At 38.4% G+C, this 26,327-nt stretch overlaps 1 protein-coding gene across 1 annotated transcript in view; it reads left to right on the top strand.

Annotated features, from left to right (window-relative positions):
* Positions 1 to 5,741: 5,741 nt before the first annotated feature.
* The window catches only part of ABCD2 (ATP binding cassette subfamily D member 2), a 75,227-nt gene continuing 54,641 nt past the window's right edge, over positions 5,742 to 26,327 (top strand). Inside the window, exons 1-6 of the mRNA XM_004471254.4 lie at positions 5,742 to 6,868; positions 8,410 to 8,590; positions 16,800 to 16,921; positions 20,364 to 20,532; positions 21,230 to 21,324; positions 24,774 to 24,919. Of these exons, the coding sequence (XP_004471311.2) occupies positions 5,936 to 6,868; positions 8,410 to 8,590; positions 16,800 to 16,921; positions 20,364 to 20,532; positions 21,230 to 21,324; positions 24,774 to 24,919 (1,646 nt within the window). The 5' untranslated portion in view covers positions 5,742 to 5,935. The remainder of the gene's footprint in view (positions 6,869 to 8,409; positions 8,591 to 16,799; positions 16,922 to 20,363; positions 20,533 to 21,229; positions 21,325 to 24,773; positions 24,920 to 26,327) is intronic.

The following is a 26,327-nucleotide window of genomic DNA, read 5'->3' as shown; positions in this document are numbered from 1 at the left end:
ACGGAACCTCCCAACCAGCAGACCCCACAAGCGAGGTCTTCCGAAGGGCTGGGGGGAAGACACCGCGTGGCCTTCGTTCTATTAACAAAGAAAACTGGTACTAAGGTCTCGACCCTGACTCGGAGAAGCATTACGAGGCCCACGTCTACCAAGTCCTTTCCATCGAAGGCCGTGCCCTCCCCGCCAGGGCCACACGGCGCCATTGCGGGACTGAACGTCCGGCCACTCGAGGGCTAGCCTCAGGCCCCAGCAGCGCAACTCACCGGGCCCCCCCGACCCAGTTCATCGCCTCAAAACTCCGATCGACAAAAAAGCGAGGCCCCACGGCTGGGGCGTGGAGTCCCCAGAGCTCTGCGCAGGAGGTACTACCAGCCTCCCAGCAGCCTCCGCGGCCTCGCCAGTGCCTCGCAGGCCGCGCTCTTCCGGCCGGGGCCTACGAGGCGTAGATCCTTCCGCGCCAGGGCCTCCGCGAGCAGAACCTCGGCGGCCCAGCGACCCACCTCCCGACAGCCTCTACGGCTTTGGCGGCCTCCTTCCAGCCTATGGCGCAGACTCGCCCCAGCTAGGGCCTCCGCGGCAGCATCCTGGGCTGCCCGGCGACCCGCCTCCCGACAGCCCCTGCGGGCTTCGGCAGCCACCTTCCGGGCCAAGGGCCGGCTCTGCTGGGGCGGAGGGCCCGGAGGCGGGAAAGCGACGTGGTGGGAAGGCTGTCAGCCCGACTAGAGGAGGAACGCAGCAGTTTAACCGCTTCAGGCAAGACTACCAGTTAACTTTCAAACCAACTCCAGCGTCATTTGATCCAGTTCTGTATTCGTCTCTGGAATCTTTTCAGGCCAAAGACCAGATTTGGGGGCGAGAAAAAAAGGCCAGGACAAGATTACAGATACCAACCCGAAATATGATCTTTCCATTCTCATTTGTTACTCTGTATCACACTTCTTTAAATATCTTTCATTTACACTTTTAATATTCAGTAAGCAGTCGTTTGTACGAAATCATACACTGCAGTGATACACTACCTTTTACTTTTTATGAATTTCTGGGAGAGCTTGAAAAAAACTTGATTTCATTGTAAAGACCCAAAAGACTGAAGTTCTCGCACATACGCACAAATCTTAAAACAAAAACTGTGTTTTACAGTTCACTTCTGTACTGTGTATATCCACACAAAACATTTATCGAACAATCTAGTCTATGATATTTTAGTTAGAAACTAGAAATCTTGTCCAAATAAATGTAAAAAATACATTTTATTATTCAATTGCCATGGATTTTTCCCCCCAGAACTTAACCTGGGGAAGATCTCATTCAATAATATACATTTTCTATTAAGGTGTTGGGAAATTGCACCTAAAATAGAATTTTGTCCCAGGGCATCTTGTTTTACGGTATAAATCCTTATTTTTTTTTTTTAAGATTTATTTATTTATTTTATTTCTCTCTCCTTCCCCGCCCCCACCCCGGTTGTCTGTTCTCTGTGTCTATTTGCTGCATCTTCTTTGTCTACTTCTGCTGTTGCCAGCAGCACGAGAATCTGTGTCTCTTTTTGTTGCGTCATTTTGTTGTGTTAGCTCTCTGTGTGTGCAGCACCATTCCTGGGCAGCTGCACTTTTTTTGCACTGGACGGCTCTCCTTATGGGGCGCACTCCTTGCCCATGGGGCTCCCCTATGCGGGGACACCCCTGCGTGGCACGGCACTCCTTGCACATATCAGCACTGCGCATGGGCCAGCTCCACACGAGTCAAGGAGGCCCTGGGTTTGACCCGCGGACCTCCCATGTGGTAGACGGACGCCCTAACCACTGGGCCAAGTCTGCTTCCCAAATCCTGAATTTTATGACAGAAATTCACCAAAGAATATCTGTCATTGGTTTGAATTAGACTAGTTTAATTCAGCAGTTCACAGCAATTACCCTTCTACGTGGAGTGGCTGGAGGATTTTCTGTAATTAAACTATAGTCAAGGCAGGAGCAAAGACCAGAAGCAAATGGCCCTGTATATCAGCCTTTCCTACTTTCCAGTTTTAAAACATATACAAATTATCTAGAAGGGAAAAAGAATTTGCTGAAGGACTGAATGAAGAATCTGTGTGGCAGATGGGAGGCAGGAACATTCTTTGGCCTTTCTGTGTGTGAAGAAATGTAAGGAGAGGGTGGCCAATTTGTTGAGAAGAGTCGAGCTAGGAAGTGTGTAGAACCATCTCTTCTCCCTGATTAGAGCCCTTGCTTTCCTACCAGTCACAGAGAGGAGTGGTGATTTGGGCTATGGAAAGATTAGTTTTTGAAAAATATGTTCAGACAGGCTATTTACTGGTTTCTTCCTTCACAGCAAAAGATGTTTCCCTGTGAACTAGTTAATGAGTAATTATTTGTAACAGCTCTCATCTTCAATGGTGTTTATGCCTTGCATGAATAAAGCTAGCATAACTGATAAATAATAGAAGTCAAATACTGTGCTGTTTTAGGGCCAGTAGGGCAATAAGGTAGTCTCATGGGGCAGGAAAGAGTGTAAGAAACGAATAGCACACAGATAAAATACTGGTTAGCATTGGTTGAGAAAGAAATCCATCCAAAATTTTAAACCTTAGACAACTTTATTACTAAAAATTATGTACTTTTTGTTGATTTTATGTATGTGTATATATAGGTAGTTGTCTTCATTACAAAAATACTTCTTGCTGCTTTACATTTTATGAAGCATATAAATGTATGTGTTCTCTAACATATATGTAAATATATATATTTTCCAGTATATATAAAATCTAATTAACCCCACTCTTCCATGGATATTGGTAGTGTCCATGAGAGTATCACACTTAAGAGCAAAGTGATTTGAGTGTTATTGCTTATTTTTCATTTTATTTCATTTTCAAGTTCTTTTTTCTAAGACTATTTCCTCTTCTTTAAAAACAATAATATTTTCCCATATAAACGTATGTAAAGTTGAGAACCTTGAGTGGAAAATAGGCTGAATTATGTTTACTAATGCAACAGGTGATTTTTTTCATCTTTTTTTCTTTCCTCATTTGGAATGCAAACTAAGTTAAAATTCTTTTTGCTTTAATTGAATACTGCATATATATATATATATATATATGCACACATTAAAAAAAGGAAGTACCTGACATTAGTAATTCCTTACTAGATAGCATATGTTTTTTACTCTAACTGCCTATCTGATTTTCTCTCTCTTGAATTCTTCCTCTGCCTTACCTGAAGCCTCGAGCCTACTTTCAGATGCTGGTAAAAACCTTGCTTGGGAGCAGGGGACGTGGTGCGGGTGGGGGTGAAATTTAAATGGTTATGGTTAGGTTAGTACTTAGGTGGCTCTATATCAAATCAAATCTCACCTTGATCTTTTCCTCAGTTCCTCAGTTCTAGTAACTGGCCTAAAACCTTCCTTGTACCACAATTCTGGTAACAAAACTTCTATCTTGACCATTTTCCTCATACTCAATTCCCCATTAATACCCAGTTCCTCATTATCAGAAGTCCCTTGCCCCAGACATTAAAAGCTTGGTCCTATACCTTAGCTCCACTGTCAGTTGGTAAACTCACGTACCAACAAGCAAAGTACTTATTTGGATCTCTAAGGTTCTTTGCTTCTGGACCTCTCATCGCCTAGCTCCTCCCTTGATTTGGCTGCCTCTAGTTGCATGCAGTGATGTAAGCTTCTTGTTTTGACTGCCAGCTGGTGTCTGATTCATGCATCCCTCTATGTACCACATTCTACCCACCTGAAAGTCCTCCCATCATCTCCAGTAAGGTATAGCCTGGCTCTCCACCTGTCCTATCACAGTTAACCTTTCTGTGTTTAGGAGTCAGGAGATCTGACAGATTATCAAATTTGTAAATATAAGGAAACCCTTTTTTGCACACACCAAAAGCATGAGTTTAGGAATAAAGCATTTCTATGACATTACTATCTCTATACACAGATGCCAGATTTGCTGCTAATGGTGCCAGCTATCAAAGAGACTTCCATAAATTTGGCACTCACCTGTTAGTAAATCTGCTGAATTGGATGCAAACAGGCAAAGAGATGTGATGATCTGTGGAATTAATATAAGTACATGGAGAAGGAGGAGTTTTGAAAATTGAAGACTATTATGACTTATAGAAATGGGAATAGTTCTTTATTCATGGTAAACTCTGAATAATGAAGATCATTCAACACTGAGACACATTTTATATTCTAGCACAGAGGCTGGCAAACTTTTTCTGTAAAGGACCAGATAGTAAGTATTTGAAGCTCTGTTAGAACCACTCAACTCTGCTGCTGTGGCTTGAAAGCAGCCTTAGACAATAGGTAAGTGAATGGATATGGCTGTGTTTCAGTTAAAACTATTTATGGACACTAAAATAAGAATTTCAAATAATTTTCACAATCATTAAATATTCTTTTTTGATGTATGGTCAGTCAGTTGTTTTAAAATGTAAAAATCATTCTTAGTCATGGGCCATACAAAACTAGGTAATGGGCCAGATTTGGCTCATGGGTTGTAATTTGCCAACCTCTATTCTAGCTTTAATTCATAACTTTCCAGACGTCCAGTTAATTAGAAATATGTATGTTTATTGTGGGGAGTGAGGTGGGGTGAGCAAAAATGGTTTTCACATTTTCCAGTATGTACTCAGACTTGCCTAAGAAATACCCTTCACACATCTAAAAATACTCAGAATTTTGCTTGACTGTTGAGCAGTATAAGTCCTGAATTAGGGATGTAAAGGATTTTTGTAAGGCTCTTGATTTTTATCAAATAGCCAAAATGTAACTAGGAAGTAGCCAGGAGGTGATCTATAAGCCAAAACAAAAACAAAGAAACCTTGAAAAAGACAAGGTACTCTTAAAAATGAAGTAAGGTCCTGGAGAAGCTATCTCTACTATCTAATTCCAGCTGGCTTCCCAAATGGTTAAATTTTGTTTATGGATCAACATACTCAATGTGAAACCTACCTAAAGGACACAAGGGGATGGGAGAAGTGAAACACTGCTCTCATTTACTTAATAGTCACCTTGTGTATAAATAGGAGTGCATTAGCTCTCCGTTGCTAAAAATAACAGTTATGGGGCTGGAAATTTCTCTTATTATAAGTGCGTCTAAACCTAGAGATAGGATGGGGAAAAGGGAGGAGGGGTGGGGGTATAGCAAAGAATTATTTCCTATAGTACAGAAGACCCCTCTCCTATTTGCTTACAAGGAGTATCCTCAGTTAACATGTGTGATAAGTTCCTGGACTTTATGTGAAGTCACAGGCAATAGTATATATATACTATAAATAGTACAGGACGGAAGGACAGCTCCAAGTATCTGCCACCGCTTCCCCAGTGTCCTTCCTGCCCAGCGCCCCTTCCCTGACCCCTTTCCGATTCATTCCCCACCCTGTCTTATTTACGCCCATCTCGTGCCCCCTCCCTCCTCCCTGCAGCTCCTGGAGATCTCGCTCTCCGCCGGCTCTTCCGCGCGAGCTGTCTGCTGAGAGAGGCGATGCCTGTGCCGAAACTTCTGCGGGGGCTCGGCGACGCCGAGCATGCTCGGTAGCGGGGCCGCTGCCCTCGTTCGACCTCTCCGGAAATAGACCTTTAGCGCTCCGAACTCGTGTTTGAGGGTCTCGCCCGGCTTCCTCTCCGGTGGTTTTGCAGGGTCGAGCGGCGGCGAGGCGGCCCGCAGGTCCCCGGCCCCGGCCAATGAGGGCCGGGCGGGGAGGGGCCTGGGCCGCGCGGCGCGGCCTCCCGGGAGCATCGCCCGCGGCCGAGCCCGAGCCTGCCGCAGCCGTCACGGAGCGGGCCAGCACCGGCGGGGCGCGCTGCGGCGAGGGCCCGCGGGACCTGCCGGGACCTGCCGGGACCTGCCGGGACCTGCCGAGCCCTGCCGGGGCGCGGGGCGTGCGCCCCTGAAACCAGCGCCTCGGGAAGCCGGGGTGGGCGACGCGCGATGACACACCTGCTGGCTGCCGCCGCGGGCCGTGGGACGTGGACCCGGTCGAGCGCCGCCAGGAGGGCTGCGTGCCTGGCGGCCGCCGCGTACGCCCTCAGGACCCTCTACCCGGCCGTCGGCAGGCGGTTCCGGCGGGCTGGCCCGAGGCGAGAGGGCGCCTCCCCGGCTGCGGAGAGCCGAGGCGCGCTGCACTGCGCCGAGACCCCTCGCCGAAAGCCCTCGCCCGCAGTGAATGCGGCATTTTTCCAACAGCTCCGGCAACTTCGGAAAATTCTCTTCCCGAAACTTGTGACCACTGAAACGGGGTGGCTGTGCCTGCACTCCGTAGCTCTCATCTCAAGAACCTTTCTGTCTATCTATGTGGCCGGTCTGGATGGGAAAATTGTGAAAAGCATTGTAGAAAAGAAGCCTTGGTCTTTCATCATCAAGTTAGTCAAGTGGCTCATGATCGCCATCCCTGCCACTTTTGTCAACAGTGCGATCAGGTACCTGGAAGGCAAACTGGCTTTGGCCTTCAGGACTCGCCTGGTCGACCACGCTTATGAAACCTACTTCACCAACCAGACTTACTACAAAGTGATCAATATGGACGGGAGGCTGGCAAACCCAGACCAGTCCCTTACCGAGGATATTATGATGTTCTCCCAGTCTGTGGCTCACCTGTACTCCAACCTGACCAAGCCTATTTTAGATGTGATCCTGACCTCCTACACCCTCATCCAGACTGCCACGTCCAGAGGAGCCAGCCCCATCGGGCCCACCCTGCTGGCAGGGCTGGTGGTGTACGCTACCGCCAAGGTGTTGAAAGGCTGCTCTCCCAAATTCGGTAAACTGGTGGCCGAAGAGGCGCATAGGAGAGGCTATTTGCGGTATGTGCACTCCAGGATTATAGCCAATGTGGAAGAAATCGCCTTTTACAGAGGACATAAGGTAAGATCAAAATTAAGGCGATGGGTGAAATGTGAGACTGTTGGAGCTGCCACTGCAGTGCTAAGATGCCATCTGTTGGACTGTCGATGGGCTCCCTTCGTGAGCATTGTAGACTCCTAAGCCTGTGTTTAAAATACATGCTCCATTACCCTTTTAGACCACAAACTGTTAAAGAATCATAGAACACAAACTTTTTTTAAAGTTTCATAGGAATAGCATTTTCATCACCCTAAAAACACAGTCTCCTTTGCCTCAGTTACCCAGTTATCTCAGAATTATTTCCAAAGCCGTTTCTTAAAATGTAAACCTTAGCTTAGTAAGCGGTTCTAGAACATTAGAAGAAAATACATATTTGGGAACTAATATCCATTGAGATGGAAAATCCGGTATAGTATTTGTTTTTATTCCCTTGTTTTCCAAAAGGAGGAAAAGAAGGTGTTTTCATATGGAAGACAGTTTTGACAATGTTGCCTGTTTAGTCAGTCACAGAGGGTCTTCAGTCCTGAGAAGTGCAGAAGTCTCACGAAATGGCATTTCCTTTACTCTTCCTTCATGTTCAGCACCATAGAGTGACACAAGTAAAAGTGGCAGTGAAGTATTTTGTCTGGCTTTGAGGGAAAAGCTGAGGTTAGGGAGGAAATGAAGAGGAGGAAAAAGAGTTCAAGGTGTCATTTTTAAAATATAAAAGATTTTCAACATTAAGCAGGTTCCTGAAATAATTAACCTAATTACCTAAAATCACTGTCTACGAAAGTAACTTCAGAATATTAAATATGACAGAAATTTAAAGGCAGTGCATTTAAAATCTTAATACAAATGACTTGGCACATGAAACCTTAAGGTATTCTAAAGTTGAAGATGGTGTTCTAATCACCAAATAAAATTATTTAATTTTTGAAGCAGCAGTAGTTCCCAAACTTTTTTATAACAACAATACCAACTTGAAGAAGAAAAATCTAAGCAGATATAGAGCTTCTACACCCACTTGAATATTGGCCTCGGATGTTGTATTGTCCCATGTTGTATTATTATATTAATTTACCACTCTTCTTGAGTCTTTGATCTCAGTGGTGTAAATTATAGTATGTTGTAGGCTTCTTGCATAAAAGACAAAAATCCAGTAAACTGAGTCAGTTCAAAAGTGGTGTCTAATTATGCATATATGTATCGTGTTTATTTTCAGATATTTTTGCTGTAATCAAGAAGGTTCTAATATCATTTATGCATACTTTGAGGAATATATTTTAATTTTTATAACATAAATATCATTTTAAATTCATAATTATAAATCACCTATATGTTTCTATATGTTTTTTCTATAGTTGACAGTATATTCACTGAGTGGCAAAAGTCTAACCAGGCATGACCAAAACTAAATAGTACAGACTAGTTCTGATAGTAATCTGTATTTATTGATTGTTGGAATCATAAATAATACTCTACTAAGTAAAACGAAACTATCCTTAAAGAAAACTCTCAGATATTCACAATACTTATTTTTATACTTCATGCTGGATTTATATCTGTTTTCCCCTCTGTAGATAGAAATGAAGCAACTCCAGAAAAGTTACAGAGCTTTAGCGGATCAGATGAACCTCATCTTATCGAAACGTTTGTGGTACATCATGATTGAGCAGTTCCTGATGAAGTATGTTTGGAGCAGCAGTGGACTAATTATGGTGGCTGTGCCCATAATCACTGCAACAGGCTTTGCAGATGGCGGTAATGATGGTTATGCGCAACCTCAAATAGAAGTTTAAGATGATTTCTCCTGAAGGTGTTGTTGCTGGTTTTGTGTGAGTGGAACTGTGTATGTAGCCATTGTTTTGTAGTTGTTAATGATGGGAAGCAATGACAGGCTTCACAAAGTCCAGCCAGTAAGTCCCACAGTATACAGGAAGGAAACCTTTCCAGCTCTAAGATACTTGAGATGTCCGATGCATGTTTCTGGGAGTTGAACTTGAGCAATTTTAATTATATTGCCTCACATAGACTGATCCTCTAGTTTGCATTTAAACTCAAAACAAATTAATGCCTTCAAGAAGAGTACAGCACAAGTTCTTCCCATGTATCGTAGACAACCAAGCACTTCAGTTCTGCACATCCCAGGCATTTAGTATGTAAATATTATATAACTAAATTTTTCCTGCTTCTTACAAAAACATTTATCAAATTTGAATCATTTTTAACCTTGGATTGTTAATTTTAGTAAATTAATGTTTGTCAATCCTTCCTTATGGTAAGTGCTATATATACCAAATGTACTCTATACCTCAACTGTCAAATAGACAGTGTATTTAGACCACTGGGAAAATTTATTTTTATCTGCTTTATATTTTAATATTTACTAAATGAAAGTATCGTTTTAAAAGTTTACATTAAGAAAAGCATTGTTAGTAATATCTTTTTTTGGCCTAATCCTTTCAGAATGAAATAAAATAAATGACTTTTTCAATAGACTATTAGAACAAAAAAAGACACTTTAAAACCTGTGGTCTTAAGATTGCTTTTATCAAGAAATTTGGCAGCATTATCAGATATTCATAATGCATTTCTCTAAGCATATGGATATTTTAAAGCTTTCATTTATAGCATATATTAGAGACAACCCAACTGACAAGTTCTGTTAGTGCTTTGAAGAAAACCCTGGAGTATTCAATATAGAACAAAGAAAATGCAGCTATTAATGGTGACAAATTAACCCACAGGGACCAGTAAGAAGTAAACAGTGTATGCAGAGAATCTAATAAGCTTACTTCTGTAACTGAAGTAATAAAATATTTTAAAATAAACCCTACAAATCCTGAAAAATACCATATTAAATTAAATAAACAACATTAAAACTTTAAATCCTAATAATTTTGTTGATGCAAGTGAAACAAAGTATTTCTTAAAAATGTCTTTTCAAAAGCAAATTTTGTTACAGAGAAAAAACCATGTAAGAATCTCATAAAATCAAATACGAATTCAGATGACATTATTATGAAAGGTGATTCAATAGCTTCTGTAATTTCTAAAGTTGTTATTGAATGTATTTATTAAATATATATGACCTACAATGACTTAACACATGAAAATGCTGAGTTATCGTTTTACTCAGATAAAATTACTTCATTTTAATTACCAGTTAATGATATATCTTTGAAGCTTTAGGTTTTGGGATTACATGTCATATATTCTAATCTAGTCTTTATTCTTAATTTACATTTGCGCCTGGAGTTGTTCCTTATGTTAGAGATGAATTAAGAGTGTGCTACTATACCGTTTTAACGCAAAGAAAGAAAAAAAAAAGGGTAAAAGAGAGGAGGGGCAAATAGAAATGGAGAAGATGGGACAGGTGAAAGGAAGAGAATAAAGAAAGATGCAAGCCACTGTTCAAATCTTGGTTTTACTATTGGGAACGTTATGTAAACTGTATATGTGCCTTAGTTCCCCTATCTCAGTTATAAGGATAACAATATATGTCTTTCAGAGTTGTTATGAAATTAGATATTGAGTACTTTTTTTTTTCTTTATTAGAGAAGTTGCAGGCTTACAGAACAACTAAGCATAAAATACAGGATTCCTATATACTCTGCTTTTATATAGTACGGGACTAGTAAGAACTCAGGTAGAAGCAGTTGTTGATATTTATTATACTCATACCTGTGGCCACTGGAGTCAGATTGTTGGGTTCAAATGCTGACTCTTCTCCCTTCTGGTTTATGACCTTGGGAAAATGATGTAACTTTCTCGTGCCTCAATTTCCTCATCTCCAAAATGGGGAGAGTCATAGCAGGGTTGTTACGAGGATTAGAGCACCTCACATGTGTAAAGTGCTTAGACCAGTGCCTACTCGTGGCTAGCATGATTATTATTATTGTTAAAGGAGCAAGGCTTTTGTAAGTGAAAATGCAAATAAGAGGAAGAAGCTGTATAGATTTTGTTTTGGAGTAGAAAAACAATAGTTCAGTAGTAGTTTTGCTATTCCATCTACCTCCAAATTTAATTGAAATCTTATGGTAAGGACAGGGCTATGTTTATACTCAGGTTCACATTTAAAGACTGCATATGGAATCACACCATTTTCACATCAGAAGAGATGCTTACAAGTCATCTAGTCTCCTTGTGAAGGCCCGGGGAGGTCTAAGCTTTGCCTCAGGCCAGCAGATGGTAGTGGGAGCGCTAAAAATGGAAGACTCATTATGTACCTCCTATGCAGCACTTTTCCTGGTGTACCATGCTGCCTTCATGTTTCCTGTATTGAAACTGATTTTATAAGGGACTTCAGTCTGAGACAAAATAATCATGGGACCAAATGGTTGGAAAAGAGACATTGAAATAGTTAATTATATATAATTTCTAATATAGTATTATTATTTTTTAAAGATTTATTTTATTTATCCCCCCTCCCCTTTGTTTGTGCTCACTGTCTGCTCTCTGTCTGGTCATTGTGTGCTCTCTGTGTCTGCTTGTCTTCTTTTTAGGAGGCACAGGTAACCAAACCTAGGACCTCCCATGCCGAAGGGAGGCACCCAAGTGCTTGAGCCACTTCCGCTCCCTACTTACTGTATCTCTCATTGTGTTTCCTCGTTGTGTCTCTTTGTGTCATCTTGTGTCATCTTGTTGCGTCAGTTCCCTCTCTACTTCATCTTCTTTAGGAGACACCAGGAACTGAGCCTGGGGCATCCCATGTGGTAAGTGGACACTCAGCTGCTTGAGCTACATCCACTTCCCTATTTTTTAAAAGATATGATCTCTCTTTGCTTTTTATTGAGAACAACTAAAAATATGTGAACAAAAGTGACCTGAGAGCTATTATCTCAAGTTTTTAAGCATTTTCTTTCTTTTTTTTTTTGAAAGGAAGTACTGGGGATTTAACTCAGGACCTCATACATGGGAAGCAGGTGCTCAACCACTGGACTACATCTGCTCCCTTATCTCAACTTTCTAATGTTAGTAGGCTACCTTTTTTCTCTTTATGGCAGGAGCAGTTCTACACAAGCCCAAGCAAAGCTACGTATATCTCGCTCCTGCCACACCTTATCACAGCCATCTAGAAGGCAAGGAAGGGAGCAACTAAGCCACTGGCATTGCCGCTAGTGTCTGCATGTCAGTGCGCTATGAGTGTGAGGTGGTGTTTTAGTTTCCTCGCTGCTAAAACAAGTAACCATACAATAGGTTGACCTAAACGATGAAAAAAAATTTTTAATGATATCTGACTTTTTTTTCATTTTCACATTTTAATTTTATTATCTCTTTTTTTTTTTAAAGATACATGGATCAACAAAATGTTACATTAAAAAACATAAGAGGTTCCCATATACCCCACTCTCCACACCCCCCACTCCTCACATCAACAATTTCTTTCACTGGTATGGTACATTGATTGCATTTGATGAGTACATTTTGGAGCACTGCTACACAGCATGGATTTAGTTTATGTTGTAGTTCACACTCTCTCCCAGTCCACTCAGTGGGTTATGGCAGGATATATAATGTCCTGCATCTGTCCCTGCAATATCAGTCAGGACAACTCCAAGTCCCGAAAATGCGCCAATAAAATGATGGGAATTTATTGGCTCAAGGTTTTGAGGCTAGGAGAAGGGTAAAATCAGGCTTCAGCAAGGCTGTGCTTTTACCCAGAAGACTGTCATTCTGGGCCTGGCTGCCAGCTCTCCTTGGTCCTCGGCTTTTGTTTCACATGGCAAGGCACATGGCAGTGTCTGCTCCTTTCTCTTAAGGGTTCTGTGCACTTCCAGCTCCAGGCTGCTTCCAGTGACTTGCCTCTGTCTGACTTGTTTGTAAAGAACTCCGGTAGTCTGGATTAAAACCCAACCTGATTCACTTAGGCCATACCTTAGCTGAAGTAAAATCTTGAAGAGATCTTATTCACAATGGATCCACACCCACCAGCCTGCAGACTAATCTTGGGGTATGCAGTTCAGTCCACAGCAGGTGGCATATGAGAAATAGCAACTGAAAAACGTTGCTGGTGGAATGGAATTAAACCCTGCCTGCACCCTGGTAAAATGAAATTATATCATAGCTCTGGCCACATAATCATTTCTTATATTCCAATGCCAAATTATTGAAATTTCCTATTACATTGTAGTTCAATTTGGATATAATTTCCCTTCTGTTGGCCAATTAACCTAGCAACTATTAACAACGCATATGAATAGCTATACTTTTAAAAAATATAGCATACATGCCAACAAAAAAACAATCATTAGTGTACCACCCAATGAATTGTCCTAAAGTGAAAACATCCACGTAATCACCACTCAGAAACAGAGCCTTACTAGCACCCCAGAAGCTTCCATATCTAGAACTTCTAGATCGTAGTATATGCATATGTTCAGCCTTAGTAGATACTGCAAAACAGCTTTCCTAAGAAGTTCTACCAATTAACATTTCCACCAGTACTATATGAGGGTTCTAATTTGCTCCACTTCCTTATCAGCATTTGGTATTGTCAGTCTTTTTCATAACAGCCATCCTCATGTGTATTGTAGCACTTCATTTTGGTTTTAATTTGTACTTATCTGATGACTAATGTAAATAAGCACTTTTCATTTGTTTGGTGGCCATTTGGTCATCTTTTCTTGTGAAGTGCCTTTAAGTTTTTTGCTCGTCTTTAAATTGGCTTATCTGTTGTTTTTTTTCTTATTGATTTGTAAAAGTTCTTACATAGTCCAGATTCTCACGGGTGTCTCGTAGTACTTCATTATGGTTTTAATTTGCACTTATCTTGAATACATTCATCTTGAATCTTTTGTCATCTATATATGAAGATGACAAAAATATTTTCCAACTCTGTGTCTTGCCTATTCATTCCATAACAATGTCTAAGAGAAGTTTATAATTTTAACTTAGTTCAATTTATCAATCTCTTTCTTTGTGGTTAGTGGTTTTATGTCCTGTTTAAGTAATACTTGCCTAAAGCATCATAAAGATATTCTCCAATTTTATCTTCTAGAAACTTTATTGGATTTTCATTTCACATTCAGGTCTTCATTCCATTTAAAACTGATTTTTCCATTTCATGTGAGGTAGGTTAAGACCATATATTTTTGACGGGATTTGCCAATGTGACACATACAAAAAATAAAGGAAGGGAAATAGACTTGCATTATAATGCCAAAGGGAGAAAAAGTGCAAAGGAATAACCTTAGTTTTTAAATCCTTTATTACCTTTCAGTGAAGTAGCAATGGATATGATTATGTTTCGTTATATACTTATTACTATTTGAGTTCACATGTAGCAGTAAAATAAGCAGGTATAATGTTAAAGATTAAATCCTTAAATAAGGAATATTTGAAAAAATATGCTTTAAAAATTTGGTTAAGAAAATAAATTTGTTGACCCAGAATAAAAGTAGATGAATATTTTAGGTCATGGATTTATATCTCTGACACCAAGGAATCTGGCCTTGTCATGGAGGTCAGGCAGTTGGCTATTTGTATGCATAACAAAATAGTACTGACACTGCTCTCACAGTACCTGCTAAACAACAGCCAGTAGAATAAAAGTCACATGAAATCTGTGGGGAGCTATTTGTTATTTTATTGCTAAACACATGAAGAAAACCCAAAAGGCATTAATCTGCCAAAGCAACATGGAAATTACTATGCCGTATCTAACAACAGTCTATCTGCACTAGTAGTGTTTTCTTCCTCTTAACATAGGCTGTCAATGAAAGCTGCTCTCCAAACCCCTCTTAACCCTAATTTGTAAAATCCCATGTTTATTTTAGATCATCAGCCAGATTCTTTATGAACCAAAACTATTCTTAGTGCTTTAACTGATCTAGCCGTTCGCTATTTTGGTAGCTTGCTGAGAATTCATTCTTTGGTACATTTTTTTGGTAGATATCTAAATTTTATCATGTATTTAAAATATGTCTAAGAATATCTACATTCTATTCCCATTCTGTCTTTCACTCCCTACTTATTCCAGTGCACATCAGCCTTTTTTCCCCTTCTTTAATGCATACTCCCTAGAAGTAGTTTCCTAAAGCAGTGATTATCGATAGGGCTAGGAGACTAGAGGCCATACTATAGTATTGTAAAAGATCATGGTGATTCTGATTCTCAGTGAAATCAGTACCTGACACCAACCCATACTCTAGCCTGATCAGACTATTGTCATTCCATCAGAATTGCTTGACATTTCCTTCTTTGTGCCACTGTTTATGTTGTACTTATGACTTACAAAAATTGTATCTGCTCTTCAAGGTCTCCCTCAAAGTCTGCTCCTCCATGAAACATTTCCTGTCCCTTGCATCAAGAAATAATTTTTGCCTCCTTCAAATACCTCACTTTAGCCTTCACCATAGGCTGTTCTGTATAGTTGTTTTGGAACTTATCTTCTCTCTCCTACCAGACTGTAAGCTCCCTAAGGGAAGAATCTGTATCACATTTGTACTTATATGTCCCATAGCCCCTTGCCTAATTTCTTGCATACCTAAGTGTTCAGTAAATCTTTGCTGGGTAAATTTTACCTTATGTCATGTGCAGAGATCTTTAAAAATCAGCTATGAGTAAGTAAAGCTAAAAATATCTGGATGTCATAGCAGGGCAGAAGTTGTAGTTGTATATTTACATTGTCATAAAAGCAAAACCAATTTTTATGCCAATTTATTCACTAATCAATAGCATCTAATTTTAAACTTTGGAGATAATCTACAGAAGGACCAGTTAGAGAATCAAATTTATGGAAAGATTAAAGTAATAGACTGGAGAAGGTAATTTTGGGAATAAGACTAAAATTGAGTAGTTATGTGATAATAGTAATAATAACTAGAGAGAAAAAATAACTAACATTTAGAGTACTTAAAATGGACCATATATCAGGCTAATACGTCATTGAAACTCCACAATTACCCTTTGAGATAGGGTTGTTTAAGGCTGTACTATTATTTCCCTCATCTCACAGATGAGAAGAGGGGATTGGATAGGAGAAATGGCTCTCCCTTGGTCATAAAACCAGTAAAGTAGTAGAGCTTGCATATAAACCTACTCTGACTCCTGACTCTTAACCACAGTTCTACCTTGACAGTTATTTAGGATGTTCATCCTTCTGTCCATTCATCCATCCGCTCCACAGTAAGGAGGACTCCATAGTAGACAGTTATTTAGGATATCCATCCATTCATCCATCCATCCATCAGCTCCACAGTAAGAAGGACTTTATAGTAGACAGGTATGAAGGATGTCTATCCATCCATCATCCATCCATCCATCTATCCATCCATCTGCTCCATAGTAAAGAGGACTCTATAGTAGGCACTCTGCTCAATAAGGAATAAAGACTAATAAATACCATTTTGATCATCAAGGAACTTTATAGTCTTTTAGAAGAGATAAGTGTTTTCAGGAAAAGCTATGCTATAGAGTTAATTCTTAAAGGAGAAAGAGGTAGGCAATAAAAGTGAGGGACAGATACTAAAGTCGGAGGAACTCACATAAGCAAACCACAGAGGACTTATGAAGTGTGGCATGTTTGGGGTGTTGGAACATAGAGTAAAAGTGGGTTGAGACAGGTAGACGGGCTAGATTATGAGGGTCAGCTATTTCCCATTTCTATTAAAGAAACCACACCAAAAATATTTGCTTTTGTTCAAGTTAGTGGTATTTTATTTCCAGAGCAGCTGTGATAAGGGCAGAGAGTTAGACATGGAAAGAGTTGAAAAAATGCAAAATGAAAATAGTTTCAGTTCATACATTGAATTGTTCTAACTCTTCTCCTAGAAAAACATAATAAAACAAATGGGAGGTTTAAACAAGATCTGAGATAAACACGGTATTTTCAAAAATTTATTATATTTTAGGAAATTTTTGATTCTAATGAAAAATTAATGTGGTTGTTTTAGCCACAACTTACTTTGTATAAAATAAAACATTTAGTTACTTGGAAAAATTCAATAGTTTTGTAACTTGCTTTTAGATTTAGAGGATGGCCAGAAACAAGCTATGGTTAGCGAACGGACAGAAGCCTTTACCACTGCTCGAAATTTATTGGCCTCTGGAGCTGATGCTATTGAAAGGATTATGTCTTCATACAAAGAGGTATTGGCATTTTGTATTCTCAATTTGATTAAAATAAAATATATGGAAATGAAGAAAAAATGTAAATTACCAGATACACTTAGTATTTTGGAAGCATATCTTTATCAAAAATTGCTTAAAAGCATAATCAGGTAAATTAAGAACAGCAACTTCCAAGAATGTTGCTATTAATACTATGTTTAAGTTTTATACCAACAATTATTATTCCTTTTTTTGTCTATAGTATGACATTTGTTTTTAACTAAACTTCCTTTAGTTATAGACTCTGGAACCAAAGTGCCTAGATTTCAATTTTTGCCCTAATATTTACTTCTTTTTTTTTTTCCCTTGGTCAAGTTCCTTAACCCTGTCTGGTTCCTCATCTATAAAATGACTTTGTATAACTGACTTAGTAAGACTTTAAAGAGTTAATATATGTTTAATACTTAAAACAAGACTTAGTAAGCACTCAATAAATAATAGCTAACATTACTTACATACCTTGCAAACTTTCACTCATCATTCATGACAGTTCAAGCCTCACCAACTGCGTAGGAAACCTTTTTGCTATTCTACTTCCTCTCTGCCTTCTCTGCAGAGTTCTCTGTGGCACAGGCCATCTCTTGTTTTCCACATTATGATTGTCTGTCTCCTCCACCAGACCCTGAGCGCCTTGCGAGGATATTGCATTACCAATATCAATTTTAATGCTTGTAATATAGTACATGCCCAATAAATATTCATTGAAAGAATGGTATTAAGACTTGCAAATAGGGAAATGGACTTTGGCCCAGTGGTTAGGGCGTCCGTCTACTACATGGGAGGTCCGCGGTTCAAGCCCCGGGCCTCCTTGACCCGTGTGGAGCTGGCCATGCGCAGTGCTGATGCGCACAAGGAGTGCCCTGCCACGCAAGGGTGTCCCCCGCGTGGGGGAGCCCCACGCGCAAGGAGTGCGCCCGTGAGGAAAGCCGCCCAGCGTGAAAAGAAAGAGCAGCCTGCCCAGGAATGGCGCCGCCCACACTTCCCGTGCCGCTGACGACAACAGAAGCGGACAAAGAAACAAGACGCAGCAAATAGACACAGAGAACAGACAACCAGGGGAGGGGGGGAATTAAATAAATAAATAAATCTTTAAAAAAAAAAAAAAAGACTTGCAAATAGTACAGGGTTAAGACTGAAAACTACCGTATTTAATTCAGATGTTAATATTTACATGGATAGTAATTCTCACCTATATTAATTACTCTTGTGACTTTCATATCAATATAAATAACTATAGCACCATAATAAATTTTAGCTCTCTATTAAATCAGCCTTGAATCAACCACAAAAAAAGAGCTAAAAATTTTGTGATTTGCTGACAGAACTTTTCAATATAACAGTTTATTTATTCAATCAAGTTTTAAAAAATAAATAAATAAATAAAGGAAAGCGGACTTGGCCCAGTGGTTAGGGCGTCCGTCTACCACATGGGAGGTCCATGGTTCAAACCCCGGGCCTCCTTGACCCGTGTGGAGCTGGCCCATGCGCAGTGCAAGAAGTGCCGTGTCACCCAGGGGTGTCCCCGTGTAGGGGAGCCCCACGCACAAGGAGTGCGCCCCATAAGAAGAGCCACCCAGCACAAAAGAAAGTGCAGCCTGCCCAGGAATGGTGCCGTACACACGGAGAGCTGACACAGCAAGATGATGCAAGAAAAGAAACACATTCCCATGCCACTGATAAAGATAGAAGTGGTCACAGAAGAACAGACAGCAAATGGACACAGAGAGCAGACAACTGGCGGGGGTGGGGGCGGTGGGGAAGGGGAGAGAAATGAAAAATAAGTCTTAAAAAAAAAATAAAACCAATTGTTTAGGACCATGTAGTCAAAACAATTCAATTTTTAAAAAAAAAATTTCAAACAGTAGTTTTCACATTCTGGAAACACTGTCTTTGGGATAGGTTTTTAAAATATAATAAAATGTTTATTATATTAAGTGACAAGTCAAGATTTTGCTCATATTAAAACACTTTTCTAAGTCACAGAAATGATATGAATTAGTTTTCTAGGTGTTCTTCATTCAGCAAATAATTGCATTTTGCTTTATTTCGCCTGAATGTGCTTTGAATCGTAGAAAGTTCACTTCTAAGGAATTTTCTGTGGCAGCACAGGAAAGCACCATAACAGTCACCGCCTGCTCTGAAGGGACCAAGGTTCCTTTTCAAAGTGAGGAACCTAGAGCAAATCCCCTGCCTGGATTCTTCAAGTCATTTACCCACAGGCATGTTCTCAGCCTTTTTCAGGCGCTTCCTGCCTTCCCCACCCCCATCCCATTCTACCAACACATTGCCTCCTGCCTTTATTTATTTGGCCCCTACTTTTGGTTTTGGAATATATGAGGGATTTTTTCCTTTTCATATATATTTGTATTTACTCAGGTTTCGTTGAATCTGTATTTTATGAATTATTAGCTCTGTTTTCCTCTTGTTGGGAATTCAAGAAGCTCTTTTAGATAATGTTTTAGAAATTAACCTTCAAATAGCTATAACATTAAAATATAGAAATTGAATATTACTGTAATTACAGACCTTTCACTCAGTACAACTTGTGAGAGAGGGCTTTTTACTATAATACCTTCTCATTTTCTGTTACGTTTTGCATGCACAAAAACATCTTATGCAAATGTCATCATTGTTGTATTTTTATTAATTGTTTTGAGAGGCATACCTTGCTTATTGGTACCAGCGTCCTAGTATACATTTCTCTAAGGGAGTGGTCTTTGCGCTTTTCTTTTCACTTAGAAGGATGGTTTTGGAAGAAGTCGCCTCTCACGACCCCTTGATAACAGGTTGTTCTCTTAGTAGCGAAGCAGCAGGAGGCTCAGCTCAATTTGGCTTGAAAATAAGCTGGATTGTGTTATTTGGACTGAAAAGAGCTAGTGCTTTTCACCAAGCTCACTCTCAGTATTGGTATCTACTAGCAGAAGTTTTTTCTCTGGCCAAACACAGGAATTTTGGCAGTCAGTTTGGCCCCAGAACACTCATTTCATAATAACATATAAATACATTTTTAGAAAATAGAAAAAAGATGCCAAAGATAAAGGATCATTGTTTCACTAAACGAACTTAAGCTTTTCACAAAATTTTTATTTTCTGGAAATGAAATTTCTCATGTCAATGGATTAAATCAGAAATTTGACTCAGTAATATCTCAGGTCTTTCCATTTCATTTTGAACCCTGACTCTAGTGAATAAATTTTAAATCTATTTTTATAATTTCAATCAGACTTACATTGATGTGCTGCTGTATTGGTCCCTTTGTAAGTTTTATTACCATCCCTACTTTGTATCAGATATATTACGTTTTCCTCATGTTTAATAAAATAGAATCCTTGAGGTTAAATTGAGAAGCTTATATGATTACATATTTGTTTAATAATCTGTCTTCGATATTTAACCCTGTTGATCTCTTTGTTGGTTTTAGATCACTGAATTAGCAGGCTACACTGCTCGAGTGTACAATATGTTTTGGGTTTTTGATGAAGTGAAAAGAGGCATTTATAAAAGAACAACTGTTGTTCAAGAGACCGAAAGCCATAACAAGAATGAAGCTAAAATAGAATTACCCCTCAGTGACACCTTGGCAATCAAAGGTATTAAACACAAGTGTTCATATATTTTCCTCTATTTAATTGTTCATTTTATCAACAGAACCAATACTTATCATAAGTTAACTTTTAACAGTTATAAGGGAGCAACATTTAGTTACTTAAATAGTTATTCCTACAGTTAATATTACAATATGAGGGTTTATGAGTAATATCACCAAAATAAAAACATTGTTATGCTACCTTTATTTAGGAAAAATGTCCAGCATTATTATTGCTTTTAAAATTCAACTAATAAATAAAATTAGAACTAATATATTGTTCTTCATTATTGTATATTTTTAAGTTAAGTTTGGTTATCATAATTTTTAAAATTATATTATTCTAGATTTTAATTCCCTTTTTGCAGCACTGTGTTTTTCTGTAGTAAAAGTTAATTTAGGGAAATAAAGTAGTTATAAGGAGTATCCCTGGGTTGTGTAAGGTTGTTCTTGTTATGTTATTGACATTTGATTATTATAAAATAATATTTCTGAGAAAGATTTTGCAAATAGATGTCAGAATGTCCAAATTTACATAAAGCTTTGTTTTCCATAGAGTTATCTATGTTTATATTTGGTTCTGTGACTTACTACTGTGAAATTATCTGTGTAATGAATTCATCTCTTATGCCGCGTTGCATTTTAAGTTGTTTAATGATCAGTAGCATGTGATAACTTTGTCACTATTCCTTACCTTGTAGGGAAAGTTATTGATGTGGATCACGGAATTATTTGTGAAAATGTTCCCATAATTACACCAACGGGAGAGGTGGTGGCTTCCAGGCTGAACTTCAAAGTAAGATGATATTCAAGAATCTTCTGGTTGTTGACATCACACTAATACAAAACAACTCAGAATTCATGTACCTTATATTAAATACTTGGAGCAACATATGCAAAGGAGGGGAAAGCAAGAAAGGTAGGCACAGTGGCTCAATTATAGAAGCAGTTACCACCCCAGAGAGCAGAGAGAAAGAAAAACTTGATTTCTACAGCTTTATTGTCAGGTTGAAAATCAAACTTACAGTGCACTGAGAGCTAATACAAGGTAACTTTTGGTAACAGTTGTAAAGTTCCGTGGCAATTATTATCTGGAATAAAATTTAATATTTTTTCCTTTTAGGAATTATTTTAAAATACTTTTATTTTAATTTATTTATTAAAATATAGGGGTAGAGGTTATTAGCAAATTTAATTCTGTTAAGGCACACTAAACTTAATATCTATTTTAAATAATTGCATCTAATTTTAGGAAACATAATCAGAAGATTTAGCTTATAGCTCTGTTGAGAGTAAGAGTCATTCATTATTATCCTAATCTTATCCCTACAAAAACTAAGATGTGAAACTCTCTAGTAAACCTAAACCCTGGTTTAAAATATTGCAAAATTCAAACATACATTTTGGAATTCAAATACAAAATAATTTGCTGACCAGCATTACTGACTGTAGTGAAGACAATTGAGGTTAGTTCAAGGACATGACTGGACTTGGTAACTGAAATACAAACATGACAACACGCGTGCTAATACCTTTAGCATAGTCCTCAGTTTAGGCTTAATAGGTGCAGTTCCAAACGTCTAAGGGTGCTGGAAGTTAAAAGGACTAAATGAGGTGCACTGAAAAGGGGAAAATGCTGTGTCAGTAAATTTAAGAGAAATTGTATTTTAACTTTGGTCAGGCCTTATTTTTTCATTCATAGATATTTAGAGCCAATCTATAGGCCTTAAATGGTGATTTGATTATCAGGGTCTGAACATGAGTGCTAACAGATATTAGTGATTTACTATGTCTTGAATGGATTAAAAAAATGATTTGAAGGGGCATATATGAAAATTCAATTATTTATTAATAGTTTAGCAATTTGTAATTTATGGATTTTTGCATAATGTTTTGATCAGGCTAGTTTTACAAAATTAATTCTTGTTTTTCCATTAATTAAATAGCATAAGAATCTTGAATTCTGCTACCTGCTAGCTCTGTTTTGTGGCTACATCAGACCCTTTCTTTAGAAGAATTCTTTCCCATTCAGAGCTCAGTTTATATTTTTATAAAATGAATAAAATAATCTAGTAAAATGGTCTTATAAATTTTGAAGTTCTATAATATACATCTATAATAATGTTTTTTGATAATTATTTTTTTTTCTAACTAGGCAAGTTGCATTTAAATTCTCAGTTCCCCAAAAGATAATTGGAAGTTGTTTTCTCGCCGTGGATTGAAAAATAAATAGGTTCCTAGAGGAAAATGTTCTCATCTTTTTATAGAAATTTAAAAGCCATTTGGAAAGTATATATGCTTCTACAAAAGAAAATTCCTTTAATCCTCTGTCTAGTAAAAGGGCACAAGCAAGTCACAAAATCATTTCTTTCTAGGTTCTCCCCAGGATTTTCTCTGAACTTTAATCTATCAAAATAGCATTTCAGGTGGGGTGGGTGTAGCTCAGTGTTTGGGCATGCACATCACATGTATGAGATCCAGGGTCAATCCCCAGTACCTCCTAAAAAAAAGTACCATTTCAGTTTGCCTACATTTAGGAAGAAAAAAATATCTGTGGTCAGAGTTCACAGACTCGGGCTTGCTCCTGACTTACGTCCTTTGTTAGCTGCCCACCACCGCCTGGATGCTCTTGCCGCACATTTGACTGGCTGCTGCTTGACACCCAGCCTAACTGAAATGTGACCTCCACTAAGAGGACTTTCCTGACCGCCCAATCCATGAGGCCCCCAAGCTTCACCAACTTTCTCTGACACATCTCCCTGTTCTGCTGTCACAAAAGCATTTTTCAATAGCTGATTTTTTATTGCGTGTTCTTTGCTCTCTCTCTCCACCATTGGAAGCTAAACTCCTTGAGAACAGGGTCCATGTCTTTCTTGGATAGCCCTATATCCCTCTGCCTGAAAGAGTTTCGGGCACATGGCAGGTATTCAACCAGCGTTTGCTGACCAAGGATCTAGTTATGTAGGTATACTGTGAGTCTGTATCATACTCTGGTGTTACGTGTTCTTATTACCTCCATCCCCAGTTCCTTTATCTGACCTCCATCCTGACCAGGCTTTCTTCCTTCACTCTTCCTTCCCTTCCCCTTTCTTCCTCCCTCTCTACCTTCCTACCACAAAAGGATTTGAGCTCATTTATACATAGCCCAAGAGTCATCAAGGAGAGACAGCAAGTGGTCCTTGCCGTGATACAATGCTGATAATACAGTGCTCTTTCATCCTTGTATTTTCAGTATGATGTTTTCTCTCATTGATCCTTAGATGTTTGTCTCCATATATACAGAGCTCTCTCTACAGAAATCCTATAGATTCATGCCTTCCTTTCTTTCATATTATATTAATTTTTATGTCACTTATCATATCATTTTCCTTAGTAAGAGTAGATCAAATTTTTCTAATGGTGTTCTTTTTCCTTGTTCTTCACAATCCCTTGGAAATACCCTAATAAAACAGCTTCTCAGTCCTGTTAGGTAGAAGGGGAACTCATGAAATTTAACTGTTTAGATTTAAAAGATAAATAAACTAGAAGATTCTAAAGGGAAACACCTAACAGATAATGGGTAAATAGTTTGCTTTATTAATGAATATTATAAACATACCTTTTAATTTAGTCATTAGACATAAGACTAAACTACAATCCTCTTGCTTTCTTCTGTCTTGTTTGGTAAATGTATTCTCTCCATTCATAAATAAAGCAGAATTAGAATCATCTTCTTCCTGATTATGGGCTTTTATGATTTCTGTAACATATCAGACTGCTGAATTTCAAAGGTAACAAACCTAACTGGCTTTTAGGATTCCTGTGCCTTGTAGGTAGTGAATAACTACAACTGACTTTCTATTGTATTTCAATTCAATATAAATTTCATCAAATATTGATATAAATGACATTTTAATATATTTTAATTTAAAATTTTATGGTTTGTCTCATTTCCCATGTGGTTATATTTTTCTTATGCCTACAGTAGCTGATAACAACACCTCACTTAAATTTTGATAAGCCAGTGCTCATTCCTAGAAGATTTGTTTTCTTTGGAATTGAATTATTTTATGGTGCTGTTAGCTTCAGAGCATAGTCAAAAGTCACATTTGATGTTCTTAGCCTTGATATATTTTCCTTTGATTCCTTGCCCATCCTAGGTTATCATGTATTTGAAAGTTTTTTTTTTTAACAAATCACTTTAAATTGCTGCCAAATGAAGTCATTTTTTAATACTGCAGCTTGTAATTTTATACCTTACTCTAGGTACAAGAAGGAATGCATCTACTGATCACTGGTCCCAATGGTTGTGGGAAAAGTTCTCTCTTCAGAATTTTAAGTGGGCTGTGGCCTGTGTATGAAGGAGTCCTCTATAAACCACCTCCCCAACATATGTTCTATATTCCACAAAGGTAGGTAACTTCTGTATGTACCACAGGAAGCAGTTTCCTCTTGTTATTGAATTTTCCAGATTCCTTTGGCTCTTCACTTTGTACTTTTTAAAGGACTTTTTTCCATGAGAGAATCTATTAAGAAATAGAAATTCTGTCATCTAAAAAAGTTTCATTACTCCTCTAAATATAACAGCCTCCAGGACAGGAGCACTTCTTTTCATTTTCATCCCTTTCTGGAGGTAATGAATACTCAAAGACTGCAGGTGTTGGTCTCAAGAAATAGCAAACTGTTCTGAAGAATAATTAGATTGCCTTAGATGTCAGATTCTCTCTTCTCACAGAAAAAAATAGTACTTGGAAAGTTTACCTTTTTGTCAGTTGTATCGCATGATTCATAATTTCTGAAATTATTTGTTTAAGAGCTTCTACAAAATAGCCTTTATTAATGTTGTACTTTGTGATTAATCAGGGATTTGAAATTATCTTAATTAGGGTGGTTTCACTCTCAGAATGAGTGTAAAATCAGCATGAAAATATTTTAAAAGAACATTGTTCCTTCAGAAGTCTTTAGCCATCTCTCCTCATAACAGTTTAGAAACACAAATCTGTACTCTTGAGAATTTGGAATATTTGTTGTGGAAGACAGAAAATGAAGTCTGAAGAAAAGATGTGCCCCCACTCATCTGGCCGAGTCCTCCTCTTGGCAGGGCTCTGCTTGAAGTAAACAGCGTGGAGCTCTCCCCTGTGAGACCCAGGCAGAGGAGGCTCTGTGGATTTTTATAAGACCCTTTGTCGTAGTAGAAAACTACCTGGAACCTAAAAGGATAAAGAACCACATCAGCAGTTTAAGAAAATATCAGGCATGAGCAGTGTCACAGATATTTGTGTTTAACACAAAATAGATAACAACTTATGATACCAGAAACACTTTCTCTTTCTGTCTGTGCTTAAAAGTCTTTTGAGAAAGCTCTGATTCTGAAAGTTTGTTTCAGAACATTAACTAATCAAGCAGAACTTGATTTTAATTTTTATTTAGATTATAAGGCATGAACTCATGAGGAAAATATTCAGTGTTCTATTAAATTTTACTGTCCTAATGTAAATAAAAGTACATACATTTTATGCTGTTAGCTACTTTAGATTTTAAATATAATATGAAAGATGTAATTCTTGAATATGACTATGATCTGAGCAATAAAAGAACTTTCAACTTTCTAGGGCACTGAAAAAAAGTGCATCAATTCCAGTTTTTGTTCCTCAGAGAGACCTATGTTATTTTGCAACAAACAAATTACTGCAAAATTTTCTTCGTTATGAAATTTACTGTTGCTTGAGCAAGAATGTCAGCTACAACCTAGTTTAAGGAAAAAATGAAAATAAGTTATTTTCTTTTGACACTAAAAATGCTTTCAATAATTACTGTTAA

The sequence above is a fragment of the Dasypus novemcinctus genome, chromosome 12, assembly GCF_030445035.2.
Source record: "Dasypus novemcinctus isolate mDasNov1 chromosome 12, mDasNov1.1.hap2, whole genome shotgun sequence".
NCBI lineage: Eukaryota > Metazoa > Chordata > Mammalia > Cingulata > Dasypodidae > Dasypus > Dasypus novemcinctus.
The sequence above is the reverse complement of the archived record's forward strand: the minus strand, read 5'-3'. Positions and strand labels throughout refer to the sequence as shown.